At 41.0% G+C, this 21,163-nt stretch overlaps 1 protein-coding gene and 1 long non-coding RNA gene across 3 annotated transcripts in view; one reads left to right on the forward strand and one right to left on the reverse strand.

Moving 5' to 3' along the window:
* Positions 1-21,163, reverse strand: part of LOC122232035 — a 75,616-nt gene that overhangs the window by 13,134 nt on the left and 41,319 nt on the right. The window contains exon 3 of the long non-coding RNA XR_006209356.1: positions 670-856. This is a non-coding gene — a long non-coding RNA (uncharacterized LOC122232035). The remainder of the gene's footprint in view (positions 1-669; positions 857-21,163) is intronic.
* VCL (vinculin) overlaps positions 19,106-21,163 on the forward strand; it is a 110,114-nt gene continuing 108,056 nt past the window's right edge. Inside the window, exon 1 of one of the 2 annotated variants that reach the window (XM_007095647.3) lies at positions 19,106-19,387. In XM_007095647.3, the coding sequence (XP_007095709.2) occupies positions 19,220-19,387 (168 nt within the window). In that variant the 5' untranslated portion in view covers positions 19,106-19,219. The remainder of the gene's footprint in view (positions 19,388-21,163) is intronic. The other variant, XM_007095649.3, reaches the window with a different exon arrangement.

Here is a 21,163-nt window from a genome sequence, read left to right on the forward strand (position 1 = left end):
ATGGTCTCAATAATGTCCCTTTTAGGTTCAGGATTCAGTTTACAATCATATATTGCGTTTAGTTGTGTCTCTTTAGTCTTCTTCAGTCTGGAACAGTTTCTCAATGTTTAATGATCTTTCATGATCTTGATAGTTTTGGAGAGCCCAAACCAATTGCTTTTGAGAATGTTTCTCAATTATGGGGAGTTGTCTAATGTTTCTTTATAATTTATGCATTTTGGCAGGAATCTTACAGAAGTGATGCTGTGCTAGTCTCCAGGAATCATACGAGGAGGCACATGATGTCAATTTGTTCCATTAATGATAATGTCAACTTTTATTACTTAGTTAAGATTATGTCTGCCAAGTTCTCTATTATAACATAATAAATTATTATTTTGTAGCAAGACTCTTTGAGATCATTTGACTATCTTGTTTCTTAGCAAATTTTTACCAGTTTACCATCAGTTAATGATTCTAGCTTGAATAAATTATTATTCTGATGATTATGAAATGGGAGTTTTCTAATCTTGTCATTCATTCTAGATTAGGTAGGATAGAGCTTTCCTTTCTCTCCAATTAATTAATCAATTAATTAATGTCAGTATGGACTTAGGATTTGTCTTTTACTCACAGGGTTACAATCTGTTATTATTATTTATTTTGATACTCAATTTGTCCCAGACTTACCAGCGGAAGCCACCTCAAGCTGGTTACTGTGTATTATACACATGCCCCCATAATTTTTCAAGCATTTGTTTTTAACCTTCTGGTGTCATAAAATGTTCCAAATACATACATCTTATATTTTCCTTGCTCTAGTCCTAGAGTCATATTGTGGCAAGGAGACCTGGTTCTTTTTAGCAGATAATGTTATCTAGAAAAAAAAAGATCTAAATCGGTTCATTGTTATCAGAATGCCATTGCTTCTAGACCCTCTTAGTGAACAGAGCTAGAACACACACACACACACACACACACACACACACACACGCTTATATTTGTCTATCTAATCAGGCCATAAGACTGATATCTCCAGTTCCTTTGCAGCACTCCAGGATATATTCTGGACTTCCTAACTTCCATAGTTGTAACTCCTTTCTCTGATAGTGAGAAATCTGTATTTATTTATTTGTCTAACCCTGGACATGCCAACTTCCATCCTTTACTGGGTACCAGTGGAAAGCTCAGCCCTAATGAAGGGAAAGAGGAAGAGAAAAGAAAAGTCCTTTTTTTTTTTTTTCTATGTCAGAAACTTGAGCAACATATAGCAGACATTTATGTATATTTAACTTTTGACCAAGCAGTACACAGACCATTCACGTTTTTAAATAACACAAAGGACAAGCAGGTTTGCTTAAAGATCCATATATTATCATTAGCAAAGATTTTGGCAAACTAGATTTTCAGTGGCATCTCAAAAAGCAACAAAAGATACTAGATTGTGAACCAGAAGGAACTTGGTTTAATTTCTGTCTATAAGAGTCAGTGAAGCAACCGTTGGTAAATTTCTTAATTTCTCTGAAATGCAGTTTCCTCTTCTTAAAATGGAGATAGATAAATGAAAGACATTATTCTGTTTAGGATAAATGAGATAAAATATATGCAGTGGCTTGCCTTGGTAGAAACTGGATCTTGAGCTTTTTTTTTTTAAGCCAAATAAAAACTGTTACTTAAAAATTATAAGCAGTTCCTTCTTGCTAACAAGTGAAGATTTGGATACATATTGAAAGTTGGCCCCCCCTCTGTTCTGGAAAAGCCGTGACTGATTTAAAATTATGCAAACAAGTACACAGTATCCACCCTTTGTTCTTAGGAGAATATTGAATAAAATGTAGTGGTTTTCAATCAGGAAGTTATGTGTTTGATCATGTAAATTGGGTGTATCTTTAGTGTCCTTGAAGGGGAAACTGTTCTTTCTTCCATGAATCTAGGCTGTCCTATGCCTATAATTGTTACTCATTCTTGGGTAGTAGTGTAAAACTTTTTATTTGTTTGTTTGTTTTTTAGGAAGGAACGCTGAGGACTGCAGGAGAGACCACAGACATGAACTTCACCTCACGCTGGAGGAATGACTGTACACAATGATAGCTCTGGGCTATTATTGCCCTTCACATTATAATTTTTAAGACTGAATAAACCAGAATATATTGATACTGATCTGTTAGTTCAGGTCCATTGAAAAGCAAATCAAGATGCTATTAAATGTGCAACAAATTTATTAGGGAAAATGCTTGTGAGACAAATGGAGAGACAACAAAGAGAGTTTGGACAGTTATTTTCCAGACTATGGATGAAAAAGTAAAGTAATTCAGACTACAGAGGGTGGAGAATGAAGCAGATGCCCAGGAGAACAAGGGACTCCAGAAGAAGGCACAGAGAAGATACCTGCTATTGTACTTGACTACTCCTGGATCCCTTTTGTTCTGTGTCTTATGAGGCTGGGCTGCACATCTTATCCTTGGATTGTGTCAGATACTCTACTATCTATGCAAAACATGGCTTTTTTGTTCAAGTCTTTTAAAAATATTTTTAAAGTTTATTTATTTTGAGAGAGGGAGAGAGCACAAGTGGGGGGGGGGTAGAGAGATTAGAGAGAGAGAATCACAAGCAGGATTCACACTGTCAGCGTAGAGCTGGGCACAGGGCTTGAATTCACGACCATGAGATCATGACCTGAGACGAAATGAGGAGTCAGCCACTTAACCGACTGAGCCACCCAGGCATCCCTGTTCAAGTTTTGATTCACACCGACCTGCCTGTACTCCTAGCAAAACTTTTCCAACTCTGGGACACTATGGATTCTGGGTTCCTCCTCCCTGGCAATGAGCCAGAGCAATTGTAAAGCTCCCACTGCTTGTTTCTCTTCTTTCAGGTGTTACTACCATGCACTGTCTATTGGCTAATGTTTGAAAATGATTGTTTCAAATGTTTTGTGTGGTTTTTCTTTAGTTTTTAGGTAAGAGGGTAAATCTGGTCCCTGTTACTCTGTCTTGGTGAAACTTGGAAGTTAACTTCCTATTTGTTTATGCCAGTCTTAGTGTTCTATTATTTGTAGCTAAAAGCATTCTTAATGGATACATGCCTCATTGAAATCATTCAGGTGACTAATTTATATTCTGACTAAAATATAATCTTTACTGTATATCAAACAAAGAGTAAAATGATATTAAGTGGTGACATACTAAGGTAATTATCATTAAAAAAGAGATGACTATCAACATCACTAAATTGATATATTGAAGGTTGTAGCTAATGCAATAAGATAAGAAAATAAGATGGAAATGCAAGCTGGTGCAGCCACTCTGGAAAACAGTATGGAGGTTCCTCAAAAAACTAAAAATAGAACTACCTTACGACCCAGCAATTGCACTACTAGGTATTTATCCAAGGGATACAGGCGTGCTGTTTCGAAGGGACACTTTCACCCCCATGTTTATGGCAGCACTATCAACAATAGCCAAAGTATGGAAAGAGCCCAAATGTCCATCGATGGATGAATGGATAAAGAAGATGTGGTGTGTATATATACAATGAAGTATTACTTGGCAATCAAAAAGAATGAAATCTTGCCATTTGCACCTATGTGGATAGAACTAGAGGGTATTATGCTAAGTGAAATTAGCCAGTCAGAGATAGACAAATAGCATATGACTTCACTCATATGAGGAATTTAAGAGACAAAACAGATGAACATAAGGGAAGGGAAGCAAAAATCATATAAAAACAAGGACGGGGACAAAACATAAGAGACTCATAAATATGGAAAACAAACAGAGGGTTACTGGAGGGGGTGTGGAAGGGGGGATGGGCTAAATGGGTAAGGGGCGTTAAGGAATATACTCCTGAAATCATTGTTGCACTATATGCTAACTAATTCGGATGTAAATTTAAAAAAACATAAAATTTTTAAAAAGATAAGAAAATAAGATATACAGGAATAAATATTGCAAATAAAGTGGCAACATGAATTTGATTTTTCAGATGATATGATTACATAACAGGAAAACCCAAGAGACTATCAAAAATACATCTTATTCACAGCCAATAAGAGAATTTATCTTATGGTAAATTTAAAAATAGCCTTTCTTTAAATTATAAATAATTTCCTAGAAAGGGTAATTTCAAAAGCTGTTCCAGTTATCAACAAACTACGAATACCTAGAAATAAATTTAGTAAGATAATACCTCTTTGTGTGAAAAAAGCAATACATTTTATTGAAGGAATACAACACAAAACTTTCATAATTATCATATACAAAATCCTTATTTGCAAATACCATTTCCAAACATTTCTGAGGGTGGGGACTTGAAGATTTTCTCTCAAAGTCTTCCCTACCATTTTAGATCAGCTAAAGTTTGATAATGATCAAATAATTAGAAACTTCTGCCTGAGTTTTCTAGATTTTGCTTTGGTGCCCAGCCTAATGGTGTTCAAGCTGCTGTCCTTATTAGTGGCTTTTTGCACGTTTGAATGATGTCTGTTATTGATTGGCAAAATGCTGAATTGCCAAATACTGTACAGTGTTATATATTATGTGTGTATGTTAATACATACAGTTAACAGCTTAGTTGGTAAAGATGTGGATAAGATAGAAATTTGAAGAAGATAGCAAAGAACTCTTAAATGGTCTTAGCTGAAAGGGGATGGGAAGTGCATGGGTGCCATGCTTTGTGTGAATATTTTACCTAATTTATAAATTCCAGGATTTCTCTTAAGTGAATTTCTGAAAATCATGGCATTCCTGTACTAGCCAAAGAAGTTTTATTTATAGAAGCATAGAAATCCATACTGTATATTGTTCTTACAGATGGAATCGATAGTTTTCTAGATTAGTGTTTATCAAATGCCAGATCTTGTACTGATTGTGTCAGAATCACCAAGGGACCTTACTAATAATACATATTCTTTGGCTCCATCAACTGAGTCAGAGTATTTTGGGCAGGGTCTAGAAGTTTGTATTTTGAAAAAGCTCCCTTAGTTGATTCTGAGGTGTACCCACATTTTAGAAATAAATATCTGGAAGACTCCATACCATCTAAATGTTTTGCCTGTTGTCCTACCACAATGTCTGAAATTCTCATGTTATATTTAAATGTTGAAGGCTGTGATTGATGCATAAATGTTATCAATGTGTATTAAGCAGTGTTCCTTCACTTGTCAGGGACAAAGACCGAACTTTAGCAAACTGGCTAACACAACTGAGAAGAGGGAGGAGAGATTTTTTCAGTCCTGGCTTGCTCCAATAATTCAAATGATGTCATCAGGGATTGGGGCTTTTCATTTCTTAGAAGGCTGCCTCCACTTAATGGGGAAGAAAGTTGTTTTTAGGCTTTCCTAAAACATGATTTGCAACCTGGAGGTAGAGAGGGAAGACAGGGAGTGAGTGACAGAAAGAGAGAGACAGGGAGAGAGAGAGAGAGAGAGAGGGAGAGAAATAATTTTCTAATAGCTCAGCATGAGAGTTCCCAAGAAGCTCTAGGCAATCATGCATCACATGCATATCACTGGGTGAGAAAGGGGTGTGGTCAACTTCATCTCAACCATCTTGAATAGGTTCTCTTTAGGAAATAAGGGTTTTGTCACCAAATAAAGATGAATGTGATGCTGAGAAGTCAAAATAAAAGATGGTTTATACAAAGTGATATGATAGGGGCAAAGAATGCATCAGCACAGACCAGTGGTTCTCGTAGCATAGTCCAGGGACTGCTTTGAGTGTCTGAGATACTTTCAGGAGGTCCACATTATTTTTCATAAAAATATATTATTCTGGGGTGCCTGGGTGGCTTAGTTGGTTGAGTGACTGACTCTTGATTTTGGCTCAGGTCATGATCCTAGGGTCATGGAATCAAGCCCCACATTGGGCTCCATGCTGAGTATGGAACCTGCCTGGGGTTCTTTCACTCCCTCTGTCCCTTTACCCTGCTTGCAGCTCTCTCTCTCTCTGTCTCTCTAAAATAAAAACAATTAAAATATGTTATTTATGTTAATGCATGATGGGTTTATCATTATTTTTAAAAATTAATTAATAAATATATAAAAGTTTTATCAATTTCTTTAAAGCAGTAAATACTGATAAGTATAATCACATAAACAAAAGATATTTGGGGTCCTCAATAATTTTTAGAAATATACAGAGGTCCTAGAGATGCCTGGAAGGCTCAGTCGGTTAAGCATCCAACTTTAGCTCAGGTCATGATCTCGTGGTCGGTGAGTCTGAGCCCCGCGACGGGCTCTGTGCTGACAGCTCGGAGCCTGAAGCCTGCCTCAGATTCTGTGTCTCCCTCTCTCTCTGCTCCTCCTCTGCTCGTGCTCTATCTCTCTCTGTCTCTCAAAAATAAATAAACAACAACAACAAAAAGAAATATACAGAGATCCTAAAAAAGAAAAAAGTATATGGAGATCCTGAGACCAAAAAGTTTGAGAATTGCTGGCATATGCAAAAATTAGCCATTCATCAATTTTGTTATGTAGTAGTTTTACTCACAGCGCAATTCTTGGATCTGCAAAAATATTGCTGAAAGAAGTTCTCTGTACATAAGAATCTAGGAGGACTGAAAGTTCTTTTTTGATGGATTACAAAAACCCATGGGAATGAGGGAGATAGGAAGAACCCTTTCTCCACACAGCTAAGAAAACAATGTCCTCTGATTATTCCTTTGCCATTATAAGTAGTTAAAATTTACAAATTAAATGTTGTTTGGAGGGGCATCTGGATGGCTCAGTTGATTGAACATCTGACTCTTGGTTTCAGCTCAGGTCATGATCTCAAGGTTCATGGATTTAGGCCCCATGTTGGGCTCTGCACTGATAGCATGGAGCCTGCTTGGGATTCTCTCTTTCTGCCCCTCCTGTGCTTGTGTGCACACGTGTGCTCTTTCTCTCTCTCTCAAAATAAATAAATAAACTTAAAAAAAAATAAAGATTGTTTGGAAATGTTTAAAAGATAAGGTTGAGTTTTCAGTCATTTTCAAAAGAACAGCAGGAGAGGCTAATAAGTAAAATATCAGAGTAAGCAGTAGTATAGGAAAGTTGGAAGCAAGAAATATTACTTTAAAAAATTTTTTAAAACATTTATTTATTTTTGAAAAAGACACACACACACACACACACACACACACACACAGAGTGTGAGTGGGGGAGGGGCAGAGAGAGAGGGAGACACACAATCTGAAGCAGGCTCCAGGCTCTGAGCTGTCAGCACAGAGTCCAATATGGGGCTCTTGGATGCTTAACCGACTGAGCCACCCAGGCATCCCAGAAATGTTACATTTTAAAAATGGCTTCCACGGGGCACCTGGGTAGCTAAGTGGGTTAAGCATCCAACTTTGACTCAGGTCATGATCTCATGGTTCCTGAGTTCGAGCCCCACATGGGGTTCTCGGCTGTTACCACAGAGCTTGCTCCAATCCTCTGTTCCCCCCTCTCTCTCTGCCCCTCCCTCACTTGCATGTGCTGGCGCTTTCTTTCTCTCTCAAAAATAAACATTAAAACAGTTTTTCAAGTGGCTTTCAAGAAAAATGAGTATATATGTGTCCAACCAAAAGACATATATGATTGTTCATAGAAGTTTTATTTATATAGTCAAAATGTGGGAAAAAATTAAATTTCCACCAACAGTAGAAAAGATATATTTTGGTATATTTATGAAATAAAATACTATACAACAATAACAAAGAACAGACTATTTCTAGATGTAAGCATATGGTGAATCTCACAGATATAACAGTGAGTGGAAGAAGCCAGGAACAAATGAGTGTATCCTGTATGAATTCAATTACATAAATTTCAAGAACAGGTAAAGCTAGCTTATGATGATGATAAAGGTCAGATTAGTGGATATGTTTGTGGAAGGGGCCTAGTACACATCTATTCCTGTGTAAAAAAATACCTGAAATCTTAATGCTGTGAAACAACAAAAATGGTTACTATATCAGATAAATATCTGTGGGTCAAGGACTTAGGAGTAGCTTATCCAGGTAGTTCTGGTTCAGGGTCTCTCCTCTTATGAGGTTGTAGTCAAGATGTCAACCAACTTGGCGGTCATCTGAATGTTATCTTTTAATACCATTTTTACAAAAAAACACAACGGTTTGGAGGCAATTGGCTGGGTTAGTCGGTGGAATGTGTGACTCTTGATCTCAGGATTGTGTGAGTTTGAGCCCCACTTTTGGCATAAAGATTACTTAAAGAAATTTAAAAAAAGCAGTGGTCTTCCTACATATGTTGCTAGACTGGAAGGTCTGTCTTGCTGTTTTGGTGCACTTGGCACAGTCTGGCACAGAGTAGATTCCCTATATCAATGTAGCCTTTTTGGTTGCAAGTGAAAGAAAACCCAAATCAAACTGTTTTAAACCACAAGAGGGATTAATTTGCTCAGTGTGCTGGTTAAATTGGTGTCAACTAGCCTGGGCCATGGGGTGCCTGGATATTTGGTCAAATGTTATTCAGAGTGTTTCTGTGAGAGTGTTCTTGGATGAAACTAACATTTAAATTGGTAGACTCAGTAAAGCAGATTGCCCTCTAATGTGAGTGGGCCTCATCCAATCAATTGAAGGCCTGAATGAAGCAAAAAGAGTGACCCTCCCCCAAGTAAGAGAGAATTCTTTCTTTCCTCACTAATTCCAACAGGGACATTAGCTTGTTTCCTGCCTTTGGACTAAAAGTGAAACAGGTTTTTTTTTTTTCTGGGCCTTGAGCCTGTCACCCTTTGACAGGAATTACACCATCAACCCTCCTGGTTCTCAGGCCTTCAGACTTAGACTAGAACTAAAACATTCCTCTCCTGGGTCTCCAGATTGCCAATCATCCTGCAGATCTTAGGACTTGTCTTCCTCTATAATGGCATGAGCCAATTCCTTATAATAAATCTCTTTGGTTCCTACTTGCTCTGTTTCTCAAGAGAACCCTGACCAATATATTCGGTAAATGAAAAATCCTGAGGTCAGTCTGGCTTTAGGTGAGGATTGAGTCCAAAATAAAAATTTCACTGAAGACAAATTTCTCTGTCTCTCTCTCACTTCTTGGTGTTGCCTTCAAATTCAAGCTCCTGTGGTGTTCCCCAGAGCTCCAAACTTTTTCCTAATGAAATAAAAATGACTGCAGATGCTTCCTGCTTTCATATCATGCCTTGAAGGAAAAAGAAAGCATGTCTTTGGTAGCTCCTACACCTGAGACCTGAGAGTCACTCTTTCTCATGTTGGGCCAAATTGAGTCAAATACTTATTCCTGAACCAAACACTACGAGCAGGTGGATAGACAGTACTGATTGGCCCATGCCTGTCAAGAACTATCCCTGGAGCTATATTCTTGCGTATCAGAAAGGGGCAAGGACTTACATTAGGAAAATGGAAGCTTTACTAGATCTCTTAGCTTCGTTTCATTAAGGCAGAATTTATCACTTGGCTATCCTAGCTGCAGGAAAGCTTGGGTAATTTAGTATGTTTAGCTGGGTTCTGATAGGAGGAAGGATAAATACATTTTAGGTGGACAGCTAGCAGTGTCTTTTATACTAACAATAAAGAGTGGGATTACCATAATTGGTTTAGACAAAGCATAGTTCATCCCTTAGGTTTGGGTAGGGTTCCACCTTCTCTGAGCATTTTTGCTTTTCTGGCAGGTTAGATTTTCCAAATGTCTCCTTAAATGTGACTGATACTTTTACATCAAGGAAGAAATGAGGTCCATGTTCCCTTTCTGAAATCTGGGTGGGCCTATCTATGTATGATTCAGGTGGGAGATGATATTTGTGATTTGCACGACTAAGTTAGAAAAGGTGATACAGCTTCTGCCTAGCTCTTGATCTCTTGAGAGATGTGCTTTTTGAAGTACTGAGTCCTATATAAGAAGTCTGGCTACCCTGAAGTAAGCGTGTTTGAGAGATAATGGTGAGGGGACCACATAGATATAGAAAGAGATTCTCTCTCTTTTCTTTCTTTCTTTCTTTCTTTCTTTTTTTAATTTAATTTTGTCTTAAATTTATTTTTGAAGGAGAGAGAAAGACAGAGCACGAGCGGGGGAGGAGCAGAGAGAGAGGGAGACACAGAATTCGAAGCAGGCTCCAGGCTCTAAGCTGTCAGCACAGAGCCCGTTGCAGGGCTCGACCTCACAAACTGTGAGATCATGACCTGAGCCGAAGTCGGAAGTCGGACGCTCAACTGACTGAGCCACCCAGGCACCCCTCTTTTTTTTCTTTCTTTCTTTCTTTCTTTCTTTCTTTCTTTCTTTCTTTCTTTCTTTCTTTCTTCTTTTTTTGAGAGAGAAGATAGAGCATGAGTGGGAGATGGGTCTAGGGAGGCAGAGAGAGAGAATCTTAAGCAGGCTCTACACCCAGCACAGAGCTTGATGCGGGGCTTGATCTCATGATGAGATCATGACCTGAGCCAAAATGAAGAATCCTATGCTTAACCAACTAAGCCACCCAGGTGCCTCGAAATAGAAAGGGATTTTTGAAAGGCTCTACCATGTAAGACCCCAGTTTTTCTAATCTTCCCAGTCCAGGCATCAAATATGTGACTGAAGGAGCTTGGAGATGACCCCAGCTGACTGCAACATTATGAGAGACTCTAAGCTAGAACTTCCCAGCCAAGCCACTTCCAAATTCCTGAGCCATAGAAAACATGAGAGAGAATAAAGGATTATTTTGGAGTAATTTATAATGTTTATTTCTTTTTGAAGGAGAGAAAGACAGAGCATGACTGGGGGAGGGGCAGAGAGAGAGGGAGACACCGAATCTGAAATAGGCTTCAGGCTCTCAGCTGTCAGCACAGAGCCCAACATGGGGCTGGAACTCATGAGCCATGAGATCATGACTTGAGCCAAAGCCCGACTCTTAACTGACTGAGCCACCCAGGTGCTCCTGTTTCGGAGTAGTTTATAGACAGCAATAGATAACTAATACACCTCTCCAAACTATGAGATTCTACAAACTAAGGATGAAGGAGAGAATGTCTATTGGGTAGGCAAACAGTAGCATTTGCCCCTCTCATAAGTAAAAATGTGTTAAAACAATAATTCTATGTCTATAAAAATAAAAATACAAGACTATTTTTCAAAGGATTATTTACAATAATGAAAAGTTGGAGACAACTTAAATGTCCAATAAGAAGATGTTTAAATAAATTATGATTCTTGCATACTTTAAAATGGCTATAAAAGTTTTGGAGAATATTCAATGTCATGAGCACATGTTCTTGATATAATAATGTTGAGGTGAAAATAGCAGGAATAAAAATTGAACACTATACTTTAAAAGGGTAAATTTTATGGTGTGTAAATTATCTCAGTAAAAAATTTGTGTGAGAAAAAAATGAACACACACATAAAAATATATATGGGCAGAGAAAAGCCTGAAAGGTAATATATTAAAATGTTATTAGTAGCTATCTCTGGGAGCTGAAATTTTACGTAATTTTTAATAACCTTCTTTGTAGCTTTCTCACAGAGTAGAAGGTTGAAGTGCAATAAAAAAGTGAGAACACTGGAAAAATGTGAAGCTGAAAATGATTTAAATCCATACTGAATTTTTAAAAAATTGGTGAATAAAGGAAAAGATCAGGATAAGATAGTTCTATTTTTTATTTTTTGAAGAGCCTCCCTCCTGTTTTCCATAATGCCTGTACCAATTTACATTTCCAACAGGGAATAAAGATTCACTTTTCTCCACATCCTTGCCAACACTTACTATTTTTTGGCTTTTTGATAATAACCATCCTAACAGATGTGAAGTGATATTTCAACGTGGTTTTGATTTGCATTTCCCTGATGATTAGTGATGTTGAGTGCCTTTCCATATACCTGTTGTCCGCTTAGATATCTTCTTTGGATAATGCAGTCCCACTTCTGGTTATAAATCCAAAAGACATGAAATCTACATCTTGAAGAGATATTTGTACTCCAATTTTTTAAAAAAGTAAAAAAAAAAAAAAAAGAAAAAGAAAAGAAAGAAGCGTGATTACCAGGGGGTGGGGGGTAGTGGGAGAAATGGGGAGATGTTTGTCAAGGGTACAAACTTCCAGTTATAAAATGAATAAGTTTTAGAGATCTAACATACAGCATGATAACTATAGTTAATAATAATGTATTGTATATTTATAAAGGGTAGATTTTAAGTATTCTCACAAGAAAAAATGTTAACTATGTGAATGTGTGAAATAGCTTGATTGTAGTAATCATTTCACAGTATGAATATATATCAAAACACTACATTGTATAGCATATATGTGTGTGTGTGTGTGTGTGTGTGTGTGTGTGTATGTTTTGTTAATTATACCTCAATAAAGTTAAGGGTAACAAAGAAGAAAAGAGAAGAGCCCTGCTGTTTTCAAAGTGATGGGGGAAGTGGTTGTGGTTTTGGGTGGGGGTGGAGGGAGGAGTGTGGTGTACATGTAGCATTTGGGGAAGAAAGGAAGAACTACTGATTGAGCCACTGTGTGGTTCTGATGTGGGGACAGTGTGGGGAAGAGGTTGGTGAGATGGTATAAACAGAGAAGGTACATCTGTGTGAGTTGGGGGATGCAGTGTGTGCGTGTAAATTGTAGATTTACCAAAGTGGGCGTGAAGTATACTAGAGAGTATTGAGAAGGTATAAGCCAATCCTCAGGCCCATAACTGACATAGAGCAGTCCGAAAACTAATTAGGAGAGCATAGAAACTAAACTAAACAACTAAATACAGAAGACTTAGATTTTATACCCAGCTCTCTCCCTGATTAAAATTTCCACATATTGTATTCATACTGACAGTTGCTACTATGTCTCAATTTCCCAGTCTGTGTAATAAAAGAGAGCTGTACTTCCTGTTTTTCACGTAACCTGGAGAACTGCTACGGACTTAGAAGAATTTAAAGCTTCCCATGCTATGGGGCACTGTGTGAAATAATTGCCATCATCAAAAACTCTTCCCCTGGGGCACCAGGATGGCTCAGTTAAGCGTCCGAGTCTTGATTTTGGCTCAGGTCATGATCTCACAATTCGTGAGTTCAAGCCTCGTGTCCAGCTCTGCACTGACAGTGTGAAGCCTGCTTATGATTCTCTGTCACCCTGTCTCTGCCTCTCCCCCACCCTCTCTTTCAAGATAAATAAATAAACATTAAAAATAAAACTCTTCCTCAATTATTTTTTACCGAGAAATGCTAAATTTTTACATATCTTACAATGTACCCTGTCATTAGTGGTCTTCAGACTAATTATATGGCAGAGCGATGTTGAGCCAGCTGCAACCACGAGCAAATGTCACACAGTCCTTAACCTCTGCAGGTTATAATCTTGTGGAAATTTATCTTTTCATTCTTATCTTTGAGCCATGTGAACATTCACTTTAGTCTGATGACACTAGTCCCCCTCATCCAAAGCTTCAACTTGGGGGCTTTCAGTGACCTACAGTCCACCGTGGCCCCGAAGCAGCTGTTCTTCCTTCTGACAGACATCAGAAGGGCAATAGCAGCCTACACTTCCTCACAGCGCCTATGTCCTTCACCTCATTTGTCCCATCATGCAGGCATTTTATCATCTTAGAGCATCACAAGAAGAAAGGTGAATATCGCATGGCAAGATATTTTGAGAGAAAGACCATAGTCACCAACTTTTATTATAGTATATTGTTGTAATTGTCCTCTTTTATTATTAGTTATTGTTGTTAATCTCGTACTGTGCTTAATTTATAAATCGAACTTTATCATAGGAAAAAAACCAGTGTATATAGGGTTCGATACCATCTGCAGTTTCAGATATCCACTGAGGGTCTTAGAATGTACTCTCCTGTGCATAAGGGTAGACTACTATAATTTAATCATGTCCCAGAACATGCTGCCACCTCTAGGTGCCTTCCTAACCAAACATTCTTCCTTTGCAGCTACATTGATTTCACTGTCCCATCAACTCTTTTTTATCCTTAGGTCCTTATCGTGATCTCTTCCTGCTTGGTACATGACAACATGGTCTTCACCACATTATTTGTGACTTAGTTTCTTAGTCTAGTGTAGGCTGTGAATTGACCTTTGTTAATGTTTTCCTCGTGCTGACTTTGTGCTAAGCCCTTTCCATTAAAAAAGGTCCAAAAGATTACTATCCCTATTTTAGAGATGAGAAAACCAAAGCTTTGTAACTTGCCATGTGTCAAATTGGAACAGTGTGGCTAAGTGCCCAGCTATAAATCTGGGGTTCTATTACTGTGGAGAAAGAGCAGAACAAGTATGGGGGACATTTAGCAGTCTCTGTAATAGGAGAGAAATGTAAAGTGGTCATGTAATAAAAGGGCAATTGTGATAAGTTTTAAGAAGGAAAAAGGGTTTGTATAAATAGTTCATGCCAGGGTTTTGTGGTGGGAAGTCATATAGAAAGGACTAGTAGACCTTGGGGGCGCCTGGGTGGCTCAGTCGGTTGAGTGTCCTACTTTGGCTCAGGTCATGATCTCACAGTTCATGGGTTCGAGCCCTGTGTTGGGCTCTGTGCTGACAGTTCAGAGCCTGGAGCCTGCTTCAGATTCTGTGTCTCCCTCTCTCTCAGCCCCTCCCCTGCTCACATTCTGTCTCTCTCTCTCTCTCTCAAAAATAAACATTAAAAAAAAAAAAAGAAGTAGACCTTGAAGGTAGGTGCATTAGTATTCTATTGCTATGTAACAAGTTACCTCACAACACTCATGTTCATCTCACAGTTGTAAAGGTCAGATGTTTGTCCTTCATGGTGTGGCTGGGTTCAGTGTTCATTATCACATTCTGAAATCAAGGTATCCAATGGACTGAGTTCTCATCTGGGGGCTCTGTGGGAAAATCTGTTTCCGAGATCACTCTTCTCCTTCTCCTCCTCCTCCTCCTCCTTCTCCTTCTCCTTCTCCAGAGAGAGAAAGAGCATGAGCACGTGAACAGGGCAGGGGCAGAGAGAGAGAGAGAGAGAGAGAGAGAGAGAAAGAGAGAGAGAAAGAGAGAATCTTAATCTTAAACAGGCTTCACACTGGGTGTGGAGGAGGGGCTCAATCCCATGAGCCTGGGATCACGACCTGAGCTGAAGTCAACACTTGGATGCTCAACCAACTGAGCCACCCAGGCACTCCCCCAAGATCATTCTACCTGTCAGAATTTAGTTCCTTGTAGCTGTGGGAATGAGGTCTACGTTTTCCTGTTGTCAGCCAGGGTCTACTTGCAGTTCCTAGAGGCAGCCTGCATTCCTTGACATGTGACTTCCTGCATCTTTAATCTATCGACAGCTTGTTAAATCCTTCCTGTGGTTCTAATCTTTAACTACCTCATGACCAGCTGAAGAAAACTCTTTGCTTTAAAGAGGCTAATATAGGCACCTGGGAGGATCAGTTGGTTAAGCGTCCAACCCTTTTTTTTTTTAATGTTTATTTATTTTTGAGACAGAGAGAGACAGAGCATGAACGGGGGAGGAGCAGAGAGAGAGGGAGACACAGAATCGGAAGCAGGCTCCAGGCTCTGAGCGGTCAGCACAGAGCCCGACGCGGAGCTTGAACTCACGGACCGAGAGATCATGACCTGAGCTGAAGTCGGACGCTTAACTGACTGAGCCACCCAGGCGCCCCAAGCGTCCAACTCTTGATTTCAGCTCAGGTCATGATCATGGTTTGTGGGATCAAGCCCCAAATTGGGCTCTGCACTGACAGAGCAGAACCTGCTTGGCATTCTCTCTCTTTCCCTCTCTCTGCCCCTCCCCTTCTCGTGTTCTCTCTCTCTCTCAAAATAAATAAATAAACTTAGAAAAAAAGGACTGATGTGATTAGGCCAGACTTGCCTGGATAATCTCCTTATTTTAAGGTCAACTGTGCTATATAACATCACCATGTGTAGATAAAGTCCATTACATTTGCAGTTCTGAGGATTATACCAGGGATAGGAAATCTAGACAGACATCTTAGAATTTTACCTACCACAGTAGATAAGACTTAGACAACCAGAGAGAGGTTTTAGTTGGAAAAGAAATATAGGCAAAAGCTGAAAAGAAAAATTCCACCGGCAATTTTGTGACTGTTGTGACTGCTGTAATCATAGTAACAGCTCCCTTTTCCTGAGGGTCTCCTAGGTGCTTTACACAAATTCATTTAACAATCCTTACATCAGCTCTATAAGGGTGGTATCATTCTACTTTTACAAAGACAGAAATTCAGGGAGAGAGAAGAAAAGCTACTTGTCAGAGTTCTATCCCAATCGAATTGTGAAGCTGGGATTATGGCTTGAACTCTAGATGACTCCAGCTCTTTGCACTATTTAACCCACCTTTCTGTGGGTCTGGATGAGGAAGGAGAAGGCAAGGAGGTTGGTCTGAACACAGACTGTGGAGGACGTTGACGTTAACATAGGTTAAAAGTTGCCATGGAAGATTTTGGATGGTGTGCATGAGTGTGGGGGAGGAGGTGGACAGACGTGGACATGGATGTGGATGGAGGGGAGCATGTGGCTTGGACATCCCATGTGGTATTTTAGGGAGGTTAATATGGTTAGTCTGGAGTAGCCGGGAGTATAAAATTGGAGGCAGGGATGATATATTACAGTTAGAAGTCTATTGCATGATTAAGTCTCTGAGTCTTGCTGCTGATTTGCAGGAAATACATGGGCCAGAAGAAAGTGTTAAACTACACTTAAGTATATAATTATTAAAGTGGGGGCAGAGTAAGGATTACAGAAAAAAGATCATATGTAATTCCATTGCCCATATATTACTATTACTACGTGAGATAAGCAGAGAAAACAGCTTTGGTAGCTGTGGTAGACTAGACAAAAATGTTATTAGTTTTGAAGAGAGGATCCATCAGGCAAGGGAGTTCCTGCGAGCTGTTTAGTAATCAAGAGTTAGTCATGGTCAGACTAACATGGTTACTAGCTGTGTAACTAGGGTGAGGTTCACAGGCCGGGGTGGTTGCACAGGGCCCTGCACTCATAAGAGCTTCACATTTGAGGTGTAATGCTCGTGGGTTATTGTCTTAGTTTTTATAGTTTTATCTTTGAGGGGCCTCTGGGTGGCTCAGTCAGTTAAGAGTCTGACTTCGGCTCAGGTCATGATCTCATGGTTCGTGAATTCAAGCCCCATATCGGTCGTCAGCGCAGAGCCCGCTTCTGATCCTCTTTCCTCTTCTTTCTCTGCCCCTCCCCCACTCGTTCTCTCTTTCTTTCTCTCTCTTTCTCAAAAAAAAAAAAACAAAAAAAACCCAACTTTATCTTTGAGTTTGTATTTTAGAAGTCCAATGAGACAATGGAGCACACATCGGGGGTTTGGAATCTCCACTTTTGCACGGTCCTGTCTCTCACCACCTCCTGTGGATGGGTTTTAGGTAGCCTGCTCCCCCAGCCTCTTGGTCCCCTGCCCCCACTAACCTTTTCTTTCCCACTCCTGTCCAGTGACCACAGCTGGTTTCTGTTCTGCCTTCTGCCTTAGGCAGGATTCCATGTGGGCTCCTCATAGCATCTAGAGGTGAGGGATTATGGTGGCCATTCCCAACTCAAGCTATCAGGGCCACAGCATGTTTGAGAGCTGTTAGGTGGCCATGGGTCTCTTTCCCTCCCTTGATGCAGTTACTTAGTGAGTCTCAGTGTTGAGGTAAGCATGTCTTTTGAGGTCACCCATCTGCTGAGGGTTGTGGAAGAAGGCCTATTGGAAGGGAAGATGCCTGGCTTGGTTTCCTTAACTTTAGCCGGTCCTAGGTGAAACTTTAGATGAACGACAGAGCTTGTTTCTTTATCTGTAAAATGGGGGAGAAAAAGTAGTATAAACTGCATATACCTCAGTTTGAATAAGGGTTTACACAGTGCCTAGAAGTTATAAAGTATACATAAATGTTAGCTTAAAATAGATATAGAATTCTGTTACCTATAAGGATATGGAAGTAGTAGCCAAACAGTGACGATATTATGAGAAGAAAAAAATGCAGGATTTGGCAACATGTAGAGTAGAAATAGGGGATATATATTACCAGACAAAAATAGCTTCAAAAATTGCACAGGAAAACACACATAGTTTAGCCTCTTGGAAAATGTGGGACCTTGAGAAATAGTTTCATTTGACTTGAGGAATGTCAGCTTGGTGGTATTAGTGAAAGTGTTACCTTGGAATGGGAAAGTTTGGGTGAAAGAGAATCAGAGATATATTCACAAGATGTCTTTAATATAAAGTGTGCTGTGAGAGGAATAGGTAATTTGGTTGTATCAAAATGTAAAACTTTTGATAAAACTTTTTCATTTTTACTTCCTTTCTAGGTTTCTGTCCTAGATATTTACACACGTGCAGCACAACACAATGCTGGTCATGCAGAATTGTTTTTTGATACTGACAAACAGAATTTAATCTAAATGTCCACTAGTAGGAAATTGGTTATATAAATTGTTTGATTTAATGCAATGGAATACCATGCAGCCATTAAAAAAGAATGAAGTTAGACCTATATTTATCAATGATGAAAGATAACCAGGGGGTTTTAATTAAGGGGAAAAATATCAAATTCCAGGAAAATGTTTAATCCCACTTACTTAGAAAATATACATGTACAAGAAAATGAATACCCAAAAGTCTAGAAGGCTACACATTAAACTATTAACAGTGAAAATCTCTGAGGAAGGGAGTGGGTGGAGTGTGTGTGTGTGAATGAATGGGACACTCATGTTACATGTGCATTCCTGTTATATGAATGTTTTACCAAAAATATTTCCACGTATTACTGAGAGGAAATGGAAAGAGTATTTTGAGGGAATTGTGCGAAGGGAAAAGTTGAGGAGGGGGCGGGGAGACCCTGATCTCTTGAGACTCCCGAGCCGCGGGAGGTGAGGAGACCCCGCCCCGCTGAGGTGATTCTGCAGAGGGGCGGAGCTCTGCAGAGCCCTGGCGGGAGGTGGCTCCTGGGGGCGGGGCTGCTGATTCCAGCCGCACGCTCCGCTCCCACCATGCCCTTATAAGGAGCGCCCCGCGTTAGGTCTCCGGAATCCGGTCGCAATCCCTGCGGCGCAGCCCCAATCCCAGGCCCCTCCCTTGGGAATGGGGGCGGGGCGGGTTCTTGGCGGCGCGGTAGCGAGGGCGGAGCATCTTGAAGTGGGACCAATAGGAGTGGCGGACCCGGTCTAAATGGTGCTGCCATTGGGCGCGGCTACATGAGAGGGCGGGGCGCCCGCGGGGCTGGTTACGCCGAGGGAAGCCCCGACTCCGTAGTTGCTGCTCGCAGTCGGTCTCTTTGCCGGTTCCCGGCCCAGCCGTTCCCAATTCTCTGTAGCCAGCGGTTCGCCGCCTCCTGCTTGCCGCCGCGATGCCGGTGTTTCATACGCGCACGATCGAGAGCATTTTGGAGCCGGTGGCGCAGCAAATCTCCCACCTGGTGATCATGCACGAGGAAGGCGAGGTGGACGGCAAAGCCATCCCTGACCTCACCGCGCCGGTGGCCGCTGTGCAGGCGGCAGTCAGCAACCTTGTCCGGGTGAGCGCGCTAGGCCTGGAGTGGGGAGCGGGGTGAGGAGACATTCCAATGGCTCCCCTTTGCCGGCTTGCTGCCTGTGGCTTTGCGCGTGGGTTCTGCAGCCAGATGGCCGTGGGTTCGAATCCCAATTCCCCCCACTCTGTGACCTTGAGCGAGCCCCTATGCTTCTCTGGGCCTCAGTTTCTTCATCCATAAAATGGGGGCAATCATAATAATGCCTGCCTTGCGGGTTTGTTGTGAAGATTCAGCGAGGTGGTATTTGTAAAGTGCCTAGCGCAGCTCGTGACCCACAGTAGGCGCTCAGTAAAGGATAGTTGTTAGGGTGTCTGATGGCCCCTTTCACTCAGCAGGCTGTCGCCCCTCGCGTTGACAGTCTTGCTCTCAGTTCCTTCTTAGGCCTCCCCAGTCTGGCCTATGTGCGGGCGCGCTCCCCTGCCTTTCCTTCGAGGGATTGTTATTTGAGCGGCCTTGTTCACCTTTCTAATACTTTTGCCCCTCACCCGGAGACCTCCCTCACCCATCACCCTTCCCCCCCGCGCTCCCCGAGTCGGGCTCTTTTGTCTACTTGTCTTACTTGCCACTCGTCTCTCGGTCTCCTCCTTCCTTCCTAGGCATTTCTACTTCTGCTCACACCTCTGGCACTCTCAAACACCGGGTAATTTCTTTATATTTCTTTATGCAATAATTCATGACCCCGAGTCCCTTTTCCACTTTTGCTTCACCCTGCGGCCTTTCATTTTATTCCCTCCCGTGGAGATTTCCACCTGGCTTTACCTGCTGTCAAACGGGTTCCTCCTTCTGGGGCCTTTCTAGACTTGGGGGCCCTCCTCCTCCGCCCCTCCTCCGGGCAGGAAGCAAGATGGAGTGTTGGGAGAGGCCTGTGGAATCTGGGATCTGCGGCCCCTGCCGGAGAGAGGCCCCTGCCGGAGAGGAGAACGGGGCGTCTCCTCCCCAACCCACAACTTTGCTGGGTGGCTGAGTGGCCCTGCAGACCTCTGTAGCCCACAGCTGTGACTAATAACAGAGGTGGTTCTTAGGGGAGGCGGAGCTCACTTCTGAAATGGGAAAAGAGGTGCTGTGACCAGTCTCCTAACACTTCCCTGACTAATATCACACTTCTTTCCCACCCTGGGTGGGTGACTCACTCAGACCCCTGCTGCCTCTAAGGGACAACTTTGGAAAAAGTTCATACTGTTCCCCCACTGAGCTGTGTAAATAGTGTATGTCAGGGTAGTTGGCAGCTTGGGAGGCAACTGTGGGTCTGGGTGGGGCTTGGTTTACTTGTCTGATTAGAGCACTGTAATGCACTAGTGGCACTTTAGCAGCTGAAAGTCTACCTCAGTCTTTAGGGGTCCTTCTCAGCCAGTTCAAGAGACTGATAATTAGGAAGGGGGGGGACCCCACCGACTAAATTCCTCAATTTCGTTCTGTATAGATTTAGTAAGAATCTACTCAGTAAGAATGCAGTATTCATTCAGAATATCTAGTTCTATATTGTTCTTGTTCTTTTTGTAACTAATTTTAATCTAAGACTCCAGAGTACATTCTTAAGTAGTGTTGTCTAACATGGCTGCATTCCAGACCTCCATTTTTCAACAAATAGGAAACAATGTAAAGAGGCAGAGTAATAGTGTCCCCCCATGGAATACTTCAGGAAATGAAATCTTAAAACCACATGTTGCACTTGGAACAGAGCTAGTTTAGTCTAGGGGTTGATATCTGGTTAGGCTATTTAGAGAAAAGTTATTTATGAGCTTCATTGCATGAATTAATAAG

This window comes from Panthera tigris, chromosome D2 (genome assembly GCF_018350195.1).
Source record: "Panthera tigris isolate Pti1 chromosome D2, P.tigris_Pti1_mat1.1, whole genome shotgun sequence".
NCBI classification, from domain to species: domain Eukaryota; kingdom Metazoa; phylum Chordata; class Mammalia; order Carnivora; family Felidae; genus Panthera; species Panthera tigris.